Raw genomic sequence first — 19847 nt, forward strand, 5'->3', positions numbered from 1 at the left:
CTGATGATACATTCAAAGGAGAGATGACTTTAAATGCCTCAGATGTGACAATTGTGGAAGTAACGTTCATAATTTTCTCCTTTCAGCTGTGTGAAGATCTTTTCACTAAGTTCAATGACAATGCAGGCAACAGCATGTCTTATTCTGTGGAGGTGAGCATTACAATCCCAATCATGTTGTCAAGATGTTCATCATTAATCTCACACAAACAGAAGAGATTTATTGTACAAGCTTGTTTCCGTCTGCGGTCCTTGGTCATGTAGAAACAAACGCCACTCATGCAGTTAACAAGGATAGAGATTTGCTGTGAGCGCTGAGCTAATATTTTGATTCTTAACAGGTAAGCTACATGGAGATCTACTGTGAACGTGTGCGGGATTTACTGAACCCCAAGAACAAAGGGAACCTGCGCGTTCGAGAACATCCTCTGATGGGACCTTATGTGGAGGACCTGTCTAAGCTGGCTGTCACCTCCTACAACGACATCCAAGACCTGATGGACTCTGGCAACAAGGCCAGGTGATGGATCTATTTATTCCTTCGCCGTTGAAATATTGCGTATATGGTTCCTGTTCACCTCAAAATTAAGAATACATATAGTCCCATTATATTGCCGACATCTCTACGACCGATATCTTCAACACTCACACCTAAAACAGCACTACGGGTTTGAAGAAAAATATGTTTTTCAATTGAGGTGAATTGTCCTTTTAAGGCATGAATCACAAATACATTTAAGACATTTCTGATTCAATTCAATTCAGTTTATTTTGTATAGCCTAAAATCACATCATTTGCCTTAGAGGGCTTTACAATCTGAACACATACGACATCCCTGTCCCAGGACCTCACATCGGACGAGCAAAAACTCCCCCCAAAAAAACAATTCAAGGTGAGGAAAAAGGAAGAACCCTTCAGGAGAGCAACAGAGGAAGATCCCTCTCCAGGATGGACAGAAGCAATATATGTCAAGTGAACAGATGAACAGCATTACAGAGTTACAACACATTCAATGAATATGACAAAAATTGGGTGTATGAAAATTATTCATATAATGAACATGATGAAAAAGTTACAACTACCAAAAATAGGAGCAACAGTGGATGAGGGAATGAAGATGAAGTCGAGAAAATGAGAGTTATAGCTTTTACAGTCAAAAGCCAAAGCTCTTTATAATGTACATTGAGGTTCAACTGATTATTTATGTTCTATCTATTTGCACTTTAAGTACTGATTACTATTGATGTCGGACTTATAGTAGAAATAGCAGGACTCGTAATCTGCTCTGCTATAGTAAGAGACTAATTCTCCTTGTTGCTGATGAGAGCGTCTTCATTGTGTCCACAGGACGGTGGCCGCCACCAACATGAATGAGACGAGCAGCCGCTCGCACGCCGTCTTCAACATCATATTCACTCAGAAACGCCACAATGCCGATACTGAAAACACCTCTGAAAAGGTTGAGTTTGATCCCATCCTGACTGCATGTATTTAGTATTTAGCTGCTGCCACTGCTTATCAATGAGCTGATTGATGACACTGATTTAAATATTGTCGAAAATTGGAACTCAATGACGGATTGAAGGTCGTACTGTAATTACAAGGTTACGTTGCGCAGATGTTTTTTTAATGAGACCCGTCTCCTGAATAAAGATGAATCACTTTAGAGGTTGTTTTTGTTGTCAGCAAATGTGTTGTTTATGTAACAGAGTCTATTTGTTGGATCTTCTGTTGCAGGTCAGCAAGATAAGTTTGGTGGATTTGGCTGGCAGCGAGAGAGCAGACTCTACTGGAGCCACAGGAACCAGGCTTAAGGTGAAAGGTTGCCCTAAAATGCATTTTGGATACTCAAACACAGACACTCAAACATGTCCTGTCTTACTATGCCTATAATATACATCAATATTCAAACACTGAATCACTGTGTTTACTTGTTAATATCATTGTCTGCTTCTTGCTCGATCACAGGAAGGAGCAAATATCAACAAATCTCTAACTACACTGGGGAAAGTCATCTCTGCTCTGGCAGAAGTGGTACGTATCATATCGGCATGCAGTATATTTTGAGATAAAGCCAATTTTTTGAAGGACAAACATGTACATTTTACTGTCTACTTTATTTTAGGACTCTGGGTTGAATAAGGTAATTTGTTTAAATTTGTATTCATTCATTTATTGTTTTTCTTTACTCAAATTCCTTTAAATACATTGCCTTTTTATTTATTTGGTGTTTTAATTTGATACACAGAATAAAAAGAAGAAGAAGGTGGAAAACCATATCCCCTACAGAGATTCGGTTTTGACCTGGTTACTGAGAGAAAATTTGGGTACGAGCACAACATTTCGATGCTGCCAGTGATCCATTAGTCCTTGACAAACTGAAACCAAAGTTATTGCCTTCATTTTGTCAGGCGGGAACTCTCGTACTACGATGGTCGCTGCCCTGAGTCCAGCTGACATCAACTACGAGGAGACCCTCAGCACACTCAGGTAGAGAACACATTTTCTGCTGCTTCTTTTTCTCCCTCCTACACAGCCGCTCAGTGTGGCTTCGAGGGACACCGATGTCGTTGAGACCAAAGTGTTGCAAAATATACGTTTTCCCACAGCGGCTCGCATGAGCTGCAGTTACAGTGCGAGGCCACATCATTCTGCAACTGTGTCCCCTCCCTCACCTGTGGCACATGCTCAATGTCCCCTCCCTCACCTGTGTCACATGCTCAATGTCTCCTCCCTCACCAGTGTCACATGCTCAATGTCTCCTCCCTCACCAGTGTCACATGCTCAATGTCCCCTCCCTCACCTGTGTCACATGCTCAATGTCTCCTCCCTCACCAGTGTCACATGCTCAATGTCCCCTCCCTCACCTGTGTCACATGCTCAATGTCTCCTCCCTCACCTGTGTCACATGCTCAATGTCCCCTCCCTCACCTGTGGCACATGCTCAATGTCTCCTCCCTCACCAGTGTCACATGCTCAATGTCCCCTCCCTCACCTGTGGCACATGCTCAATGTCTCCTCCCTCACCTGTGGCACATGCTCAATGTCCCCTCCCTCACCTGTGTCACATGCTCAATGTCCCCTCCCTCACCTGTGTCACATGCTCAATGTCTCCTCCCTCACCAGTGTCACATGCTCAATGTCCCTCCCTCACCTGTGGCACATGCTCAATGTCTCCTCCTCACCTGTGGCACATGCTCAATGTCTCCTCCCTCACCTGTGGCACATGCTCAATGTCCCCTCCCTCACCTGTGTCACATGCTCAATGTCCCCTCCCTCACCTGTGGCACATGCTCAATGTCTACTCCCTCACCTGTGTCACATGCTCAATGTCCCCTCCTCACCAGTGTCACATGCTCAATGTCCCCTCCCTCACCTGTGTCACATGCTCAATGTCTCCTCCCTCACCTGTGTCACATGCTCAATGTCTCCTCCCTCACCAGTGTCACATGCTCAATGTCTCCTCCCTCACCTGTGTCACATGCTCAATGTCTCCTCCCTCACCTGTGTCACATGCTCAATGTCTCCTCCCTCACCAGTGTCACATGCTCAATGTCTCCTCCCTCACCTGTGGCACATGCTCAATGTCTCCTCCCTCACCAGTGTCACATGCTCAATGTCTCCTCCCTCACCTGTGGCACATGCTCAATGTCCCCTCCCTCACCTGTGTCACATGCTCAATGTCTCCTCCCTCACCAGTGTCACATGCTCAATGTCCCCTCCCTCACCTGTGGCACATGCTCAATGTCTCCTCCCTCACCAGTGTCACATGCTCAATGTCCCTCCTCACCTGTGTCACATGCTCAATGTCTCCTCCCTCACCAGTGTCACATGCTCAATGTCCCTCCTCACCTGTGGCACATGCTCAATGTCTCCTCCCTCACCTGTGGCACATGCTCAATGTCTCCTCCTCACCAGTGTCACATGCTCAATGTCCCTCCCTCACCAGTGTCACATGCTCAATGTCCCTCCCTCACCTGTGGCACATGCTCAATGTCTCCTCCTCACCTGTGGCACATGCTCAATGTCCCTCCCTCACCTGTGTCACATGCTCAATGTCCCTCCTCACCTGTGTCACATGCTCAATGTCCCCTCCCTCACCTGTGGCACATGCTCAATGCCCCCTCCCTCACCTGTGTCACATGCTCAATGTCCCCTCCCTCACCTGTGGCACATGCTCAATGTCCCTCCCTCACCTGTGTCACATGCTCAATGTCCCCTCCCTCACCTGTGTCACATGCTCAATGTCCCCTCCCTCACCTGTGGCACATGCTCAATGTCTCCTCCCTCACCTGTGTCACATGCTCAATGTCTCCTCCCTCACCTGTGTCACATGCTCAATGTCCCCTCCCTCACCTGTGTCACATGCTCAATGTCTCCTCCCTCACCTGTGTCACATGCTCAATGTCTCCTCCCTCACCTGTGGCACATGCTCAATGTCTCCTCCCTCACCTGTGGCACATGCTCAATGTCTCCTCCCTCACCAGTGTCACATGCTCAATGTCCCCTCCCTCACCTGTGTCACATGCTCAATGTCTCCTCCCTCACCTGTGTCACATGCTCAATGTCTCCTCCCTCACCTGTGTCACATGCTCAATGTCTCCTCCCTCACCAGTGTCACATGCTCAATGTCTCCTCCCTCACCTGTGTCACATGCTCAATGTCTCCTCCCTCACCAGTCCCCTCCCTCACCTGTGTCACATGCTCAATGTCTCCTCCCTCACCAGTGTCACATGCTCAATGTCCCCTCCCTCACCTGTGGCACATGCTCAATGTCTCCTCCCTCACCTGTGGCACATGCTCAATGTCTCCTCCCTCACCTGTGGCACATGCTCAATGTCCCCTCCCTCACCTGTGTCACATGCTCAATGTCTCCTCCCTCACCAGTGTCACATGCTCAATGTCCCCTCCCTCACCTGTGGCACATGCTCAATGTCTCCTCCCTCACCAGTGTCACATGCTCAATGTCCCCTCCTCACCTGTGTCACATGCTCAATGTCTCCTCCCTCACCAGTGTCACATGCTCAATGTCCCCTCCCTCACCTGTGGCACATGCTCAATGTCTCCTCCCTCACCTGTGGCACATGCTCAATGTCCCCTCCCTCACCTGTGTCACATGCTCAATGTCCCTCCTCACCAGTGTCACATGCTCAATGTCCCCTCCCTCACCTGTGTCACATGCTCAATGTCTCCTCCCTCACCTGTGGCACATGCTCAATGTCCCCTCCCTCACCTGTGTCACATGCTCAATGTCCCCTCCCTCACCTGTGTCACATGCTCAATGTCCCCTCCCTCACCTGTGGCACATGCTCAATGTCCCCTCCCTCACCTGTGTCACATGCTCAATGTCCCCTCCCTCACCTGTGGCACATGCTCAATGTCCCCTCCCTCACCTGTGTCACATGCTCAATGTCTCCTCCCTCACCTGTGTCACATGCTCAATGTCCCCTCCCTCACCTGTGTCACATGCTCAATGTCCCCTCCCTCATCTGTGTCACATGCTCAATGTCTCCTCCCTCACCTGTGTCACATGCTCAATGTCCCCTCCCTCACCAGTGTCACATGCTCAATGTCCCCTCCCTCACCAGTGTCACATGCTCAATGTCCCCTCCCTCACCTGTGTCACATGCTCAATGTCTCCTCCCTCACCTGTGTCACATGCTCAATGTCCCCTCCCTCACCAGTGTCACATGCTCAATGTCCCCTCCCTCACCAGTGTCACATGCTCAATGTCCCCTCCCTCACCTGTGTCACATGCTCAATTTCCCCTCCCTCATCTGTGTCAAATGCTCAATGTATCCTCCCTCTCCTGTGTCACATGCTCAATGACCCCTCCCTCATGTCCAAAGATACGCAGACCGCGCCAAACAGATCCGCTGCAACGCCGTGATCAACGAGGATCCCAGCAACCGGTTGGTGCGTGAGCTGAAGGAGGAGGTGTCTCGTCTGAAAGACCTCCTCTGCGCCCAGGGCCTGGGTGACATCATTGACAGTAAGGGATCATTATTTGGGGTGGGGGGGGGTTACATCCTTTAGCACACTATTCTCAATGATACACTGTCAGTCACACAGCACTTCACAAGCACTGCACATTTACACAACATTTTCATTGTGTGTGCTGATAGAACACCAAATAAATCAAGAGCTAGTGCAGCAAAATCGATGGGAAGACGACATGAATGGAGACGAACAGCGACCGGTTCTCTTTAGACTGCAGGTGGAGTTGCAGTGCAGTTTACACCTCCATGCTGTGGCAGGGTGGGAAACTCTGGGCAGTGTTTCAAGCAGTAACCTCTGGAGCTAGCATTTCAAAATAGCTACAATTTGCATGTAATAGTAATAAAGGTGTGGAGTTTACAATTGTGGGCATTTACCTGGCACAGAGCGTGAGGAAAAGGTGCTTGAGTTGCATTAGTGTCAGTCAATGTAAGATCTAGCTATTTTGTTAGAATCACAAGGAATTTGACGATTCTGGCCTTCACATCTTTTACAGAAGCCCTGAGAAGCAAGTGAGGGAAAAAAATAGGATTTTTCAAATTTTCAGAAATTAATTTTCAGAAATTAATTTCTGAATTTTAATATTCATAACTTAAAATATAAAATATGTACCATGTGTTTAGAGTACATGGTGAAATTAAAACTTTGAATCCTATTCAGAACATGGTGTAGTGGTGTGCTTCAGCTTCTTGTGGCCAAAATAAGTGTTACAACAACACATTTAAAAATAAAGCAGCAGATTTCTTTACCCCTCACTTTCCTCTCAGGGTTTCCGTACATCACCAACCTTTGTCACAAAAAATGTGTATGACGATGTGTCAGTCCATGAACATTTCATCTCAACGTGTTTCGCTGTGTGTGTCTTTGTCTCTGTCTCTGTCTCTGTCTCTCTCTCTCTCTCTCTCTCTCTCTGTCGTTCTTTCTCTTCTTTTCTCCCAGCTTATCGAACGTCTGGTGCTGACATAGAGGGTTTGAAATGTGTGTCTTCTGGCTATTGCTTTTGCTCTTGTGGCAGCTTTAGCATCACCGTCGCTGAATGTGACAGTAAAAAGTAGCTTATTTTTTCCTACGTACCACAATATCACAAAGCGTTGATCAGAATATGTTTGAGTCGCACTGAAATATAAACGCTAATGCAATACAAGCAGCCTGCAGTAGGAGGGGTATTTTTTGGGCCGTGTCATGGTACTGCAAAGATCTGTGGTTGGCTTCACATCTGTGGCATTGGCAGGACAAAGCTTAATTGTGCATGAACTAAAGCAGAGACGATTGTGGACCATAGTGAGATATGTTTCATCTTCGACCTATGATTTCTCACAATTGGAAACTGTAGCTTCCCATTCCCCTGGAAGGGTCCATCTGACTCTATTGCCCCCTGTTGGCAGACATTGGTGATGCCACAGAGAACATAATCACTTTCATAATATTGCATCTTTTAAGGAAGTGATCTCATTTTATAATTTGTTTTCTTCTTCTATAACTCATGACTTAATTAACTGCACTGGGAAGGCAATATTATGCAATCCATCTTGGCGGGCGACAGCCTGTCCAGATGGATGGGTGTGATACACTTTCCCAATGTATTGCTCTGTAGTTGCCATAGCAGCAGCTGCAGAGTTGATAATAAAAAAATTCTGATACTGTCATAAGCCTTAGAAATCCCAGGGTAAAACATTGAACAGAAAACATCAGCGTTGTTGGTAGACTACTTTTGAGGAATAGAGAAAATGTGATACAGAAATGAATTACTGCTTTCAGTAATTTGTTTGACGTTTCTAATTTTAGAGAAGTGCACTGAGCATCCGTTGCATCTTGCTGCTTTTAGGTAATAACCCTGATTGAGAGTTCAGGCTTCCTGATTTTCCCTGCAGGAAACATGACCCAATTACAAATGAGTCATTATGTTTCTGCACCAATGAATTTATCATATATTTAGGTTTTTCATAAATAATGACTCATTTGGTTTTCGTTGATTTTGAATGAGCACTATAATCCCTATCTTATTCTAGGTTATATTTCTGAAAATAACTGGCAAAAAAACAAAAATGGGCAATTAAAAAAAATATATTTTTGTTTGTGAATGTCCCTGCATATGAAGCTCTGCTTGAATTTTTTAAATATTGCTGCATTTCTCTGCACGGGGCTTTCTGCTGCTGCTCCTGCCCTTGCTTGTATACTAGCAGATTACATTTCTCTCTGAGTTAGATTTGTTTAAAGCGACATCTCTTCTTTCTTTTCTTCTATTCTCCCTTCTCTTCTCCTCCTTATTTGTTTGTATTTCTCTTTTTTTTCTTCTTCCTCCCGTTATCGATTGCCCCGACCCCACTTCCTGTACACACCCCATGCCCCCACCCCCGACAGACCAATCCAATTACAAGAACAATAACAATAAAGGCCAAGCTGTGAATCAAAGAGATGATCTCTCCACAGTGACTAATACCATGACGGGGATGAGTCCCTCTCCGTCTCTCTCAGCCTTGACCAGCCGCGCCGGATCCATTGCCAGTCTTCATGACCGCATCAGGTTCAGCCCGGGCAGCGAGGAGGCCATCGAGAGGCTGAAGGTGAGCCCCGGTTAATATGCTGTTCTGTCCATCTGTAAGCCCCCACTCTGCATTGACACAGTGTACAAGTACTGCAAGTACATATTGGATATGCCCAATATTCTAGAGTTTAGCTATTGCAGGCACATCTCATGGGAGGGCCAAATCTATCAATGCATTAGTTTGTTCATCAATATTGTCTGATTGGCCCATTTATTTCCACTTAAATTATCAATCGTTGAGTATTTAGAGGCATGACGGGAGAAAGATACAAAAGCAGTCGCAGTGCAGTTTTCAAGGTGACTCAAACAGGAGTAAATTGTGCATTTGTTGAGGACTATTTTCAGTCATGGATCTGGTGCTTGAGTGAGTATTTACAGTATGGCGGCAGAACCATGCATGATTTAAAATAAACTACAATGCCCACGTTCATCTTAACCAGTGGCTCATTGATGTGTTGTTAGACAACACTGGAGCTTTGAGGCACACAGGAAGAGAACACATATTTGAATACACCGCACAATATTTATTAGTGCGTCAATTCATCTTTGTTCTTTTCTTTGTTTGGTCTTTTCATGGGGTTTTTTGGCAGAAGGAAAACTATAGAACACTAGATGCATATTAATTACCACTGTCTTTGGAAATGTCAGGAAACAGAGAAAATCATTGCTGAACTCAATGAGACTTGGGAGGAGAAACTTCGCCGAACGGAAGCCATTAGAATGGAAAGGTGAGATATACCATATGTATACACACACACACACACACACACACACACACATATATATATATATATATATATATACACATACACACATACATTTTCTTTATTGTCTTGTGAACAAAGACAATAATTTATGCACACAGAGAAAAAAAAGACAACTTATAATACTAATTGAATAGAATATATTCTTAAACATAGTTCATAATCCTGTCTATAATGACTCATTTTAAAAGTCTTGCATTAAGAAATTGGTGCAAAAGAAGAGCAGGTTTAAAGAATAAAGTATAGTTTGAGTATTGAGCAAATAATTAACAATAGAGTATTTGTGCAGTATGCACGTGTAGATAAAAATGAACCACGTTACACTGTGCAGCATGTCAACTAGATTATTGTGTAAGGCATCTTGAAAGAAAATCATGCAGGGGCTTTGTTCACCGAGTGTTGTATTCATCCACAGAGAGGCCTTGCTGGCAGAAATGGGTGTAGCAATTCGAGAAGATGGCGGCACAGTTGGTGTCTTCTCTCCCAAGAAGGTAAGAAGACACGAGGCATCTGCAAAACTCCTCTGTGATCTAAAACTTACCATTTACATTATTCACTGAAATGCTTGTTTATTTACCCCAAAGCCCTCCGATAGCCCTAGAATGCCCCAGGCTGTGTTTATCGACAATGTCGGGCTGTTTTCCCCCAATGAGGTTTGTAGCTGTGAAGTGTTTCAAGCTGCCTCCCTCTCTTGAGTGCTCTGAAGTCTCACTTCAACAGGAGCCTCGTCGAGGCACATCAGTCGAGGGTTTCTCTTTTTTTGTTAGTGTTATCTAAAATCTACTTCATTAGACACTTCAAACACTTCCTCGCAGCGCCAAAGTCAGCAATGGGTGTAAACATGAGGGCGGATGGGTGGTGCAACTCTTTAACATCAGACTTAGCATCGACACTCATGCGGTGAAGCTGTGGGGAATGAATTTGACTGCATGGCTTTAACTATTTCTGATTGTTTCAAAGATTGCTTTTCTCTCTGGTATGCATATGTTATAAAATAACATATGGATAATGAACGATTGATTGATTTATGATTATTACTGACCACATTTTTACAGTAAGTAAATTATTCCTTGTTCTGCTTCAGACACCTCATCTGGTGAATCTCAACGAGGATCCTCTGATGTCTGAGTGTCTGCTCTACTACATTAAAGACGGGATGACCAGGTTAGATGTTGTCACATTTAACAATCTTGATTGAAGTGCTTAATGCATTATCAGTTTCCATATCGAATCAGGACCATATTTATTTGCTCTGACATCATATCGTCACTTCTTCTTTTAGGGTCGGTCGTGTAGACGCCAGCAGTCGTCAGGATATAGTCCTCAGCGGCCACTTCATTAAAGACGAGCACTGCACCTTCACCAGTTCGACTGGGCCAACAAGAGAAAGTAAGCGACCTTCATCTTGCTCCGTAGGCTTTTGATCGTGTACGTCACTGTTTTGATATTGACATATAGGAAGTGGAGCCTCAAACTGCCTTCTCTGTTTCTAATTAGTTGTTGTCCTGGAGCCGTGTGAAGGAGCTGAGACTTATGTCAATGGAAAGAGAATGACCGAGCCCACTGTCCTCAAATCAGGTCCGTAGGCTCTCTGTGTCTTTCACCTCTCCTTATGCATGGTAACTAGTAACAACATGCCATTTTGACTTCTTATTCGTTTAAAGGAAATCGCATCATCCTGGGGAAGAGCCACGTGTTCCGGTTCAACCACCCTGTGCAGGCCCGGGCCGAGAGGGAGAGGACGCCATGTGCAGAAACCCCCGTTGAGCCTGTGGACTGGGCTTTCGCCCAGAGGGAGCTACTGGACAAACAGGGCATCGACATGAAACAGGAAATGGAGCAAAGGTACTTCGGGCGGGGAAATAGTCAGCCATTTATTCATTCATAAGACACGGAAACCTTGCAGCACAGAGCACTGTAAATGGCATTCTGCACCGGCAACACCAAGGTAGTGTTTCCTTTGGGGCGGTTGTGTTATAATATGGGATAGTTGGTGGACCCAAATGCAGATTTAACCCTGCTAAGGACTTTATTCATAAACAAGCAGGAGGAAACAAAGTATAAACAAACACGACAAAGGCAAACTGTCCAACGGGTCAAACTCACTCCACTTCTAGGAGTCGGGAGGGAAACTCAACGGAACTCTCACAGTCTGGAGGGACAGGACGGCGCGACTGTGTGGAGGCCTGAGGCCCGACACAGTGAAGGATAGGCACAGGCTCCAACCGGTGTACTCTGTGGTACTACGCAGGAAACCTCTTCACAGACAGGAATCCTAACAGTACCCCCCCTCAACGGGAGCCTCTTGGTTCCGTCGGTGGTAATCACTTATGAGCCCCGGATCATAGATCTGGGATCGAGGCACCCAGCACCGCTCCTCAGGTCCGTAACCCTCCCAGTCCACCAGATACTGACACCCCCTGCCTCAACGACGGACATCCAGGAGGCGATTGACCGTGTAGACAGGGCCCCCCTCGATGAGTCGTGGGGGTGGAGGGGGATCCGGAGGAGGATTTAGGAGGCTGGAGACAACGAGCTTGAGGGAGACATGAAATACTGGGCGAATCCTCATGCAGCGAGGCAATTGCAGTTTGACTGTGACCGGGTTGATGATCGATACGAATGGGTGTCCTCCTCGAGAGATGGCCACCAAAATGGTGCGGTGGAGCCAGTTTATAGTCCAGCGGATGCCGGGGTGACCAGAGAGGCTGGACTCGGGAATATCTTCGCTCCAGCTAAGGATTCTAAAACAAAGGAGATAAGAGGTAACGGATATTTATTCTTGATAGTGATTTGATTCAAACCTCTGTAATCGAGGCGGGACGGAGGATCTTGTCCTTCTTGGAGACGAAGAAGAATCCTGCTCGCACAGATGAAGATGAGGCACATATGATTCCTGCGGCGACAGAGTCTGTTATATATTTTTCAATAGATTCGCGTTTTGGCCGGGAGAGATTATAAAGTCGGCTCGTGGGAAGTGGGGCGCCCGGGAGCAGGTCTATGGCACAGTCGTAGGGCCGATGAGGAAATCCATATGTTCCCGGGGCACAGCGGAGAGGCTAAGATCGGTACCACGTCTGCTGGGGGAAGAGCCTGACGGGGGGCTGCAAATCTGAGACAGGCGGAACTCCATCCGGTGATTCTACCCCCAGCCCAATCGATCTGTGGATTATGATCCTTGAGCCAGGGAAGTTCCAGGACCAGGGGTGTTTATGTGAAAGGAAACACATAGAACCGGGTCATCTGACTGTGATTACCGGACACGTGCAGGGAGCACATGGACCTCAACAACAAAACAGACGGATGAAAAAAACAGAGGAGCACACATTGGGAGCAGACAGGAATCCTAACAGGTTGTTGTTCAAACAATTGTTTGTTTTTTGTCTTCAGACTGCAGGAGTTGGAGGACCAGTATCGCAAAGAAAGAGAGGAAGCCAACAACCTTCTGGAGCAGCAAAGACTGGTACAGTAATGAGCAGCTGTGTGTGCTGTTGTCGTTAATCATTGAAGCCACGGGAAGCTGGACCCAACTGAAACTTTTGAGCACTATCTAAAGAGGTTTTTTGGCAATTTTTTTATTTCAAACACACTGTACTTAAGTTACAAGGATACAAAAAATATAAAGATGCTAAAAGAAAATCTCATACAATGAAAACAAGTCTCAAGGTATTTTTCCATATTTTACAAACAACTCACTCGTATTTTTAAATGACATTTGGTTGTCCATTTCAACAGTTCATCCAAACAGTTTACTCACCGATATCTGTTCCTAAATGTCTTGTGTTGACACGGGTCGCCATTATTTAATTGTCTAGGATTATGAGAGCAAGCTAGAGGCTCTTCAGAAGCAAGTGGACAGTTACTACCCAGAAACCCTTGAAGAAGAGGAAGAGGAAGAGCCAGAGGAGGAAGGTAGTGAAAATGAGTAGACACGTTGACATATCTGTGTTAGTACTCATACTAAAGATGGCGTTTTATCTTTCTTTTCTACTTGTTGACACCAGTGCAATGGACAGAGAGGGAAGGAGAGCTGGCTTTGTGGAGCTTTCGTAAGTGGCGGTGCTACCAGTTCACCTCACTCCGTGACCTGTTATGGGGCAATGCCATCTTCCTGAAGGAGGCCAATGCCATCAGCGTGGAGCTCAAAAAGAAGGTGCAACATGCTGTTATCATTTCAGCTGACAGTAGATCCACAGATAGATGTTATAATGCATCTTTCTGACCACACCGATGCTTGTTCTGTGCCCCCGCAGGTTCAGTTCCAGTTTGTGCTGCTCACAGACACACTCTACTCCCCGCTGCCTCCAGACTTGTTGCCCCCAGAGGCGACCAATGACAGAGAGAAGCGACAGTTCCCACGCACCATTGTGGCAGTGGAGGTGCAGGATCAGAAGAATGGAGCCACCCACTATTGGACATTACAAAAACTAAGGTACATGAAAAAGTCTTCACACAACAATGTTCTAAAAAGTCTGACATACTTTCTATTGTACAATATAATAATTTGTGAGGGATCAATTGGACAAAAAGTATTAAATGACAATATTCACTAAATGTGGCAACTGTTGTTGCTTCTTGCAGGCAGAGGCTGGATCTCATGAGAGAGATGTACGATCGCGCTGCTGATGTGCCCAACAATACCGCTGAAGACGGGGAAAACGTGATGACCGGAAGGGACCCCTTTTATGACCGCTTCCCTTGGTTCCGTCTGGTTGGCAGGTAAATGCTGAGGATCACCGTTGGCCCTGTGCAGTATGTAGACAGGGCAGGAAGGCCAAAGACAGAAAGAGCCCAGGGCTAGACATTCCATTCGGGACAATGGGAGGCTGTAAGCTACCACATATTGTGCCTAGGGTCAACTGATGGACCATAAATGACTGAGACACAGCACAAAGCAGTCTGGAGCCCAACTCCCAGTCTGTGCATCAAATCTTTCCATTACAACAGATATTTAAAATTAATAGATTTCATTAAATGAACAAACTTGTGCCATATCTTCTCTTCACTAAGAGGTTTTAACTCGGTACCATAAATTTTTTACTTTTCAAAATTGAATGTGCTTTGTAAATAAATGAAGTCCTGAACACAGATGGATTTGACAACCAATTGAAATTATCAGTAAATGCTAGTTGATGCCAGACCCATCTTTTTCTTTTTTTTAAATCATCTGGAACATTTGAGATTGCCGTTTTCTTCAGTCCTCCCACTCAAAGCCTGCTGTTTCTTTCTCTCCCATTTTGGCACACAGCCTCCCAATATTTGCCAAGCTCTCTCTCTCTCTCTCTCTTACAAACAGGTCCCACACAGTGTCACATGGCCCTGTTACATAATATTCAGCATCAAGCCTTTAATGGCATTTAGTTCCTGCAAGACAAGCACAAATGATTGGGCATTAATCTGAAACATGTCTCCTTAAAATAGGTTGTCTGTTAGCTCATTTAGATTTTTTCAGAAGCAGTGAGAGCCGAGTAAGAACAAAAAAAAAAATCATGGGAAATTAAGTTTTCCAGCAATTATCTTTATATTTCATTAAAAAAAATTGTTTTAAAGTTCCAAGGATAATTTTGTGTTTTGTTGTTGTAATACTCATCTCGGCCACAATCGGCTAAAGTGCACCTCTAACCCATGTATTTCTTTTTCGGACTAAAAGTATTAATCTTTTCTTCCCGGTGAGTTTTAACTTCACCATGCACTCTAACAACCAGGCACATACATTGTGTGTTTTAGAAAGTTCTGTAAATTAAAAGTAGACGCCTCCAGTTTGGTGAAACTAACAAGAGTACTAGCACAGGAGCAAAGCAGGGCGCTGCTGTGGACGGGGGCAGCAGCAAAACATGTTTTAGCCACCTAAAACAAAAGTATTTGTTTAAGTGTACGCTATAATGACAATATTTTCACAGCTTTACCTTGTCATCAGACAGCCCTTTTAAACAGGGAACTGAAGCTATCTGTGGTCTCTTCAAAGCCACACGACTCCTTTTGACAAAGATAGTTGGGAGTTGCTGTTATACTGCTGCCGTTTGTTTGTGTTACTTTGAGTAGTTGGGTTTCACTAAAGTTACATCATAACACTAATTCACTCCTCGATCGACAGAGTGGTAGACTCAAAAACTCCCTCGTTCTGGAGGTAAAATGACAGTTTGGGTCAAAGGAGTCTGGTGGCCTTGAAGAGAGCATAGATGGATTCAGAAAGGGCTTTCTGAGGGTAAGATGGAGTGTGTACAGCATACACTTAAACTGATACAGATCATTTTTTAGGTGTCGAACATAGGTTTTGATGCTGCCCTTGCCCACAGCAGTACATTTCTTGGCCCCTGTGCTGGTACTCCCGTCTGGATCCACTGACCATGGATAACTACCCCATACAACCCCACCTCAAAAACATCTGCTATCCCTTTTAAAAGGAAGGCAGGTTTTCTCCTGTAGTCCAGTCCATCTCTGGTGCTCTATACGCCCCTCTTATTTGAACAAGTGTGTGCTTTCTATCCAACTGTTCTAACCTAGTTCCCATGTCTCTGGCTGCACCAGAAACCCCGTTTTCAACACATGCATGAGCAAGCGCATGAGTGACCCCACCCCGTCCGCGACCCTCTCCAACTCTGAAATTACTGAGCTGGCTGACCCGCAGCGGGAGGGTCGAGGGGAGGAGTTGGAGGACCTGGACGATGATATCTTTTTGGACGACCCGTGCTCGGAGCTCGGGGGAGAGGAGGAGGAGGAGGAGGATGATGATGATGATGATGATGATGATGAGGGAGAGCTCTGCCGAGGCTCCGGCGAAGGCCAGGATCCCTTTTACGACCGCTCACCATTATTCAGTGTAGTGGGAAGGTTGGTGAGGTTTTGGGAGCATGCTGGTTGGAGGAAACTAGCTCTTTCACGCTGAGACACAGGGTCTGATTGCCTCGGTAGATATCAGCACAGAGAACGTGAGAAACAGTGTTCCCACAAAGTCCTCAAAGTCCTGTGGGCATGAGGACGTGTGATATAAAAGTTTCTGTCCAGTTGGGACACGTAACCTTTAGCTGTAGTATCAACATGGAGTTGGGGCATTTCAGTTTGATGGCATCAGTGGAGATTTTTAATACCAACAAGGGAATTTACTTAATTTCATCTTCTTGAACAACGATCCATTTTAGTTTCTGCTCCCTGTCTTAAGGGTCATGTTGTCTCATGTTTGAGAAATAAATGTTCTTAAATGTCAGAGAACAACACCGATTATGAACATAATACTGAGCAGACATTTCTGAGCTTCAGGGTTTATCCCTTTGCTCTCTATCTTTAATCTCATCAAATTTGACTGCAGCTTGATTTTTCTTTTGTTTTTGTTTTTGGCTAACTGTTTCTTCACACTAACGTAGGCTAAAAGCTTCTCCCACATATTACAATTCTACAGCCCAGGGGTGGTTCAGTTCATACCACTTGTTTCCATGGAAATTCAAGCAAAGTTGACGCTCAACAGTTGCTTGAGGTGTGTGTTTCACTTACGTGTGGCGAAAAGCAAACTGGTGGCTTTTAAAGAAGACCATTCACAGAGCACTGACATGTCTCATGGAGTACTATTCAGGTGGGATTTGCATAACACGGGAACCCACAACGAGAAGCTTCTCACCACGCTGTGCCAGCCTGAATAAGCATGAAAGAGTTTGGAAATTATTCATGTGAAATCGCAAAGTAGTGTTCATGGAAGACTCAAAATCTCAAGATGAAAGAGCTGGTTTCTACTGCAGCTGTCTCTTTTAGGCATGCCAGAGCACAAGTCTTTTCATTTTGATCTTTTTTGTCAATTTTTTTACTTGAATACGTCAGATGATAAACTGGTGTCCCTCTTTTGCACAAATTAGCACTTCGTCCCAGGAGGTGCATTTTGATTTCCGATGTCATTCGTTGTTTTGTATCTTTTTTCTTCTTCTTTTTTTGGTGTAGCATTCAGTATATCACGCTGTTGGCACTTTCTATTCAAGCTGAGCCATGTTCTGTATGATGATTTCTGTTCCATTTGCTTTTGATTCCTTTGAGTCGAGACGTTGAAAGCATATTTGTTCACCCGTTTTGTCCTGAGCATGCCTTCTTTGCACTTCACCAATCTTGTCATAAGCCACTCCCTTTTTAGATACTTGCCACACCCTTAATGTCTACCTCTATTGTCTCATGGGAAATGTGGTCCTTGACTGCAAGATCAAGCAAAAACTACAGATTGAGAAACAAAGAAATAGGAACATTCCTAGTGCAGCTGTTCCTTATTTATATCCTCAGAAGTCACGACCATAGTATTTCAAAATCTAATTCAAATACAAAGTGCCTCCAGTGCTAATTTTGATTCTCTACAATTGATATGTAGTGTAGTGTTTTCACGTTGAGGCATGTGCAAGATGCACTTGTTAGTGCTGTTGCATGTAATTATTAAGCAATGAAAAAAATCCAAACAACAGCATTATTCTAGGAATGGAATGTATTGCTCATGAGGAAATCATCTGCTGTCCAACTGAGTAGTGAGCTGGTTATTTTGCAATCATTTAAATAATTCAAAGTTGACCCTTACGCACGCACACATGCTCCTTCGCCTCACCAAGCTTTCATCAGTACAATGCAAAAGTTAAGCATTACTGCATGTGACCCATACGTCCCGACAATGTAATTATTTAGTAGATGGTGAGGGGAAAAAAGCCCCCGCAAAGCGATAGTAAAGGGCAGCCATGGCCGTCGCAAGAGCAGTCCCAGCTTCTGTTTGGTTGCTTTGCAGCTGTGTGTTCTGTTGTCCAGTCCAGTGAGATTCTATCAAGTGTGAGCTGCCTCCTGCGACCAGTTGTTTCTAATCTGTTTCCGCCTCTCTCTCTCTCTCGCTCTCTTTTTTCTGCTTCCGGATCAGGGCTTTTGTTTATCTGAGTAACCTGCTGTACCCGGTTTCTCTCGTCCACCGCGTGGCCATCGTCAGCGAGAGGGGCGAAGTGAAGGGCTTCCTCCGGGTGGCGGTGCAAGCCATATCAGGTAAGGCTCGCACCCTCAGCCACACGGCTGCTGTGACGGAGGCGGTGTGGCGGGATACTAAGGGCAGGCGTGTGTGTGACTTCTTGAGGGAGTGAAGTGAAGGTGCTTTGTGTTTCCCTCCAGCCGACGAGGAAGCTCCCGACTATGGCTCGGGAGTGCGGCAGTCGGGCACTGCCAAAATCTCCTTTGAGGATCAGCAATATGAAATGGTAGAGAAATAAATGAACCCAAATTGACCAGGCAGGATCCACCTGTGTAAACCAACCTGCCAACCGGTCTGCCTTGCGACTTTCTTTTGCAGTTCCAGTCCGAGACCTGCTCCGTAGGACTGTCCCGCACAGGGGTTTCACAGGAGGAGCTTCGTTTCGTGGAGGGAGAGGGGCAGAATGCAGAAGTGGGGCCCTCAGCTGATGAGGTCAACAATAACACATGTGCGGGTAATCGTATTTTATGAGTGAGTGGACGCATGTTCTGTGTGTTTGTGTGTGTGTGTGTGTGTGTGTGTGTGTGTGTAGTAGGTATGGGCAACATGGCCAAAGTCTTCTCTTGCAATATGGTTCTATTCATATCTTGATAACAATATATATATATATATATATATATATATATATATATATATATATATCACAATATAGCATGTTTTCTGGAATTCAATGGGTGAATAGTCTCCATACATGATTTCATCATCATAACTTCCTTTAAAGATGTTGGTTATATTCAAGGATTTAAAGATAATGTATTGTCAACACAGGGATGCACAACACAATTCCGTTGTAGCCCACAAAACAAACAAAACAAAAACAGTAGTACAATCCTGTGGTGCATTGTTTTAGTTATATCATGCTGATTGTAAACGGCTGTAACAAAACAATTCAACATGAGGAAAAAAACATTGTCCATCAACTTTGACTGTTTGAACACCAAGCACCATGATGTAAACACAGAGTCCACCTCCTCTCGACCCACTGGAGTCCTGCTCTCGGTCCTGCTGTCCGCTCGTCTCGTGCAGCTTGATCTGGGTCTCTGTGTAGATTTGGGCTCAACAGTCACCGACATCCACCCATCTTATTTTACTGCTCCCAAACATCAGACAGCCTGCAGCATGCTGGGTAGTGGAGTAGCCTCAAGTCCTTGCTGGGTTGGCTTGGCTTCCATCTCGCCTCGCCTCCGTGGGGCAGTTTGGTTTAGTGTGGAGTAGCCAACTCGGTCCAGAAGTGGTCTAATTCTGACACCTGTCCAATAGACTTGTGCCTGATTCTTTCTGTGTAAGACTCTTGGAGAAATAAAACATTACATTAAGTTGATGCTTTTAAAGCGACTTATAATCATACACCGGGGACACAGCTATGCGGAGGAATTCGGTTAAGTGTCTTGCTCAAGGACACATTGAGTAGTGAGCGGGGATCGAACCGCTGATCCTTTGATGAAAGACAGACCTGCTCACCGCTAACCCACAGTCGCTGGGAGCAGGTGATAACTTGGCCCAAATCTGCCTCAGTCAGCACCCTAAATCATAGAAGAACATCATCCAGTGCGTGTGCATTTGTGTCTAC

General features: G+C 45.2%; 1 protein-coding gene across 6 annotated transcripts in view; it reads left to right on the forward strand.

The window, feature by feature from the left end:
- The window catches only part of kif1aa (kinesin family member 1Aa), a 42903-nt gene that overhangs the window by 10020 nt on the left and 13036 nt on the right, over positions 1–19847 (forward strand). For 2 of the 6 annotated variants that reach the window (XM_056414595.1, XM_056414598.1), the window contains exons 4-28: positions 87–152; positions 341–519; positions 1348–1459; positions 1738–1815; positions 1969–2034; positions 2126–2143; positions 2249–2327; positions 2412–2490; positions 5850–5992; positions 8428–8561; positions 9191–9270; positions 9722–9797; positions 10391–10470; positions 10589–10695; positions 10804–10884; positions 10971–11151; positions 12697–12769; positions 13122–13218; positions 13311–13459; positions 13560–13738; positions 13888–14025; positions 15835–16137; positions 18176–18294; positions 18418–18503; positions 18596–18731. In XM_056414595.1, the coding sequence (XP_056270570.1) occupies positions 87–152; positions 341–519; positions 1348–1459; positions 1738–1815; positions 1969–2034; positions 2126–2143; positions 2249–2327; positions 2412–2490; positions 5850–5992; positions 8428–8561; positions 9191–9270; positions 9722–9797; positions 10391–10470; positions 10589–10695; positions 10804–10884; positions 10971–11151; positions 12697–12769; positions 13122–13218; positions 13311–13459; positions 13560–13738; positions 13888–14025; positions 15835–16137; positions 18176–18294; positions 18418–18503; positions 18596–18731 (2839 nt within the window). The remainder of the gene's footprint in view (positions 1–86; positions 153–340; positions 520–1347; positions 1460–1737; positions 1816–1968; positions 2035–2125; positions 2144–2248; positions 2328–2411; positions 2491–5849; positions 5993–8427; positions 8562–9190; positions 9271–9721; positions 9798–10390; positions 10471–10588; positions 10696–10803; positions 10885–10970; positions 11152–12696; positions 12770–13121; positions 13219–13310; positions 13460–13559; positions 13739–13887; positions 14026–15834; positions 16138–18175; positions 18295–18417; positions 18504–18595; positions 18732–19847) is intronic. The other 4 variants (XM_056414599.1, XM_056414601.1, XM_056414597.1 and 1 more) reach the window with 3 other exon arrangements.

This window comes from Pseudoliparis swirei, chromosome 5 (assembly GCF_029220125.1).
Source record: "Pseudoliparis swirei isolate HS2019 ecotype Mariana Trench chromosome 5, NWPU_hadal_v1, whole genome shotgun sequence".
NCBI lineage: Eukaryota > Metazoa > Chordata > Actinopteri > Perciformes > Liparidae > Pseudoliparis > Pseudoliparis swirei.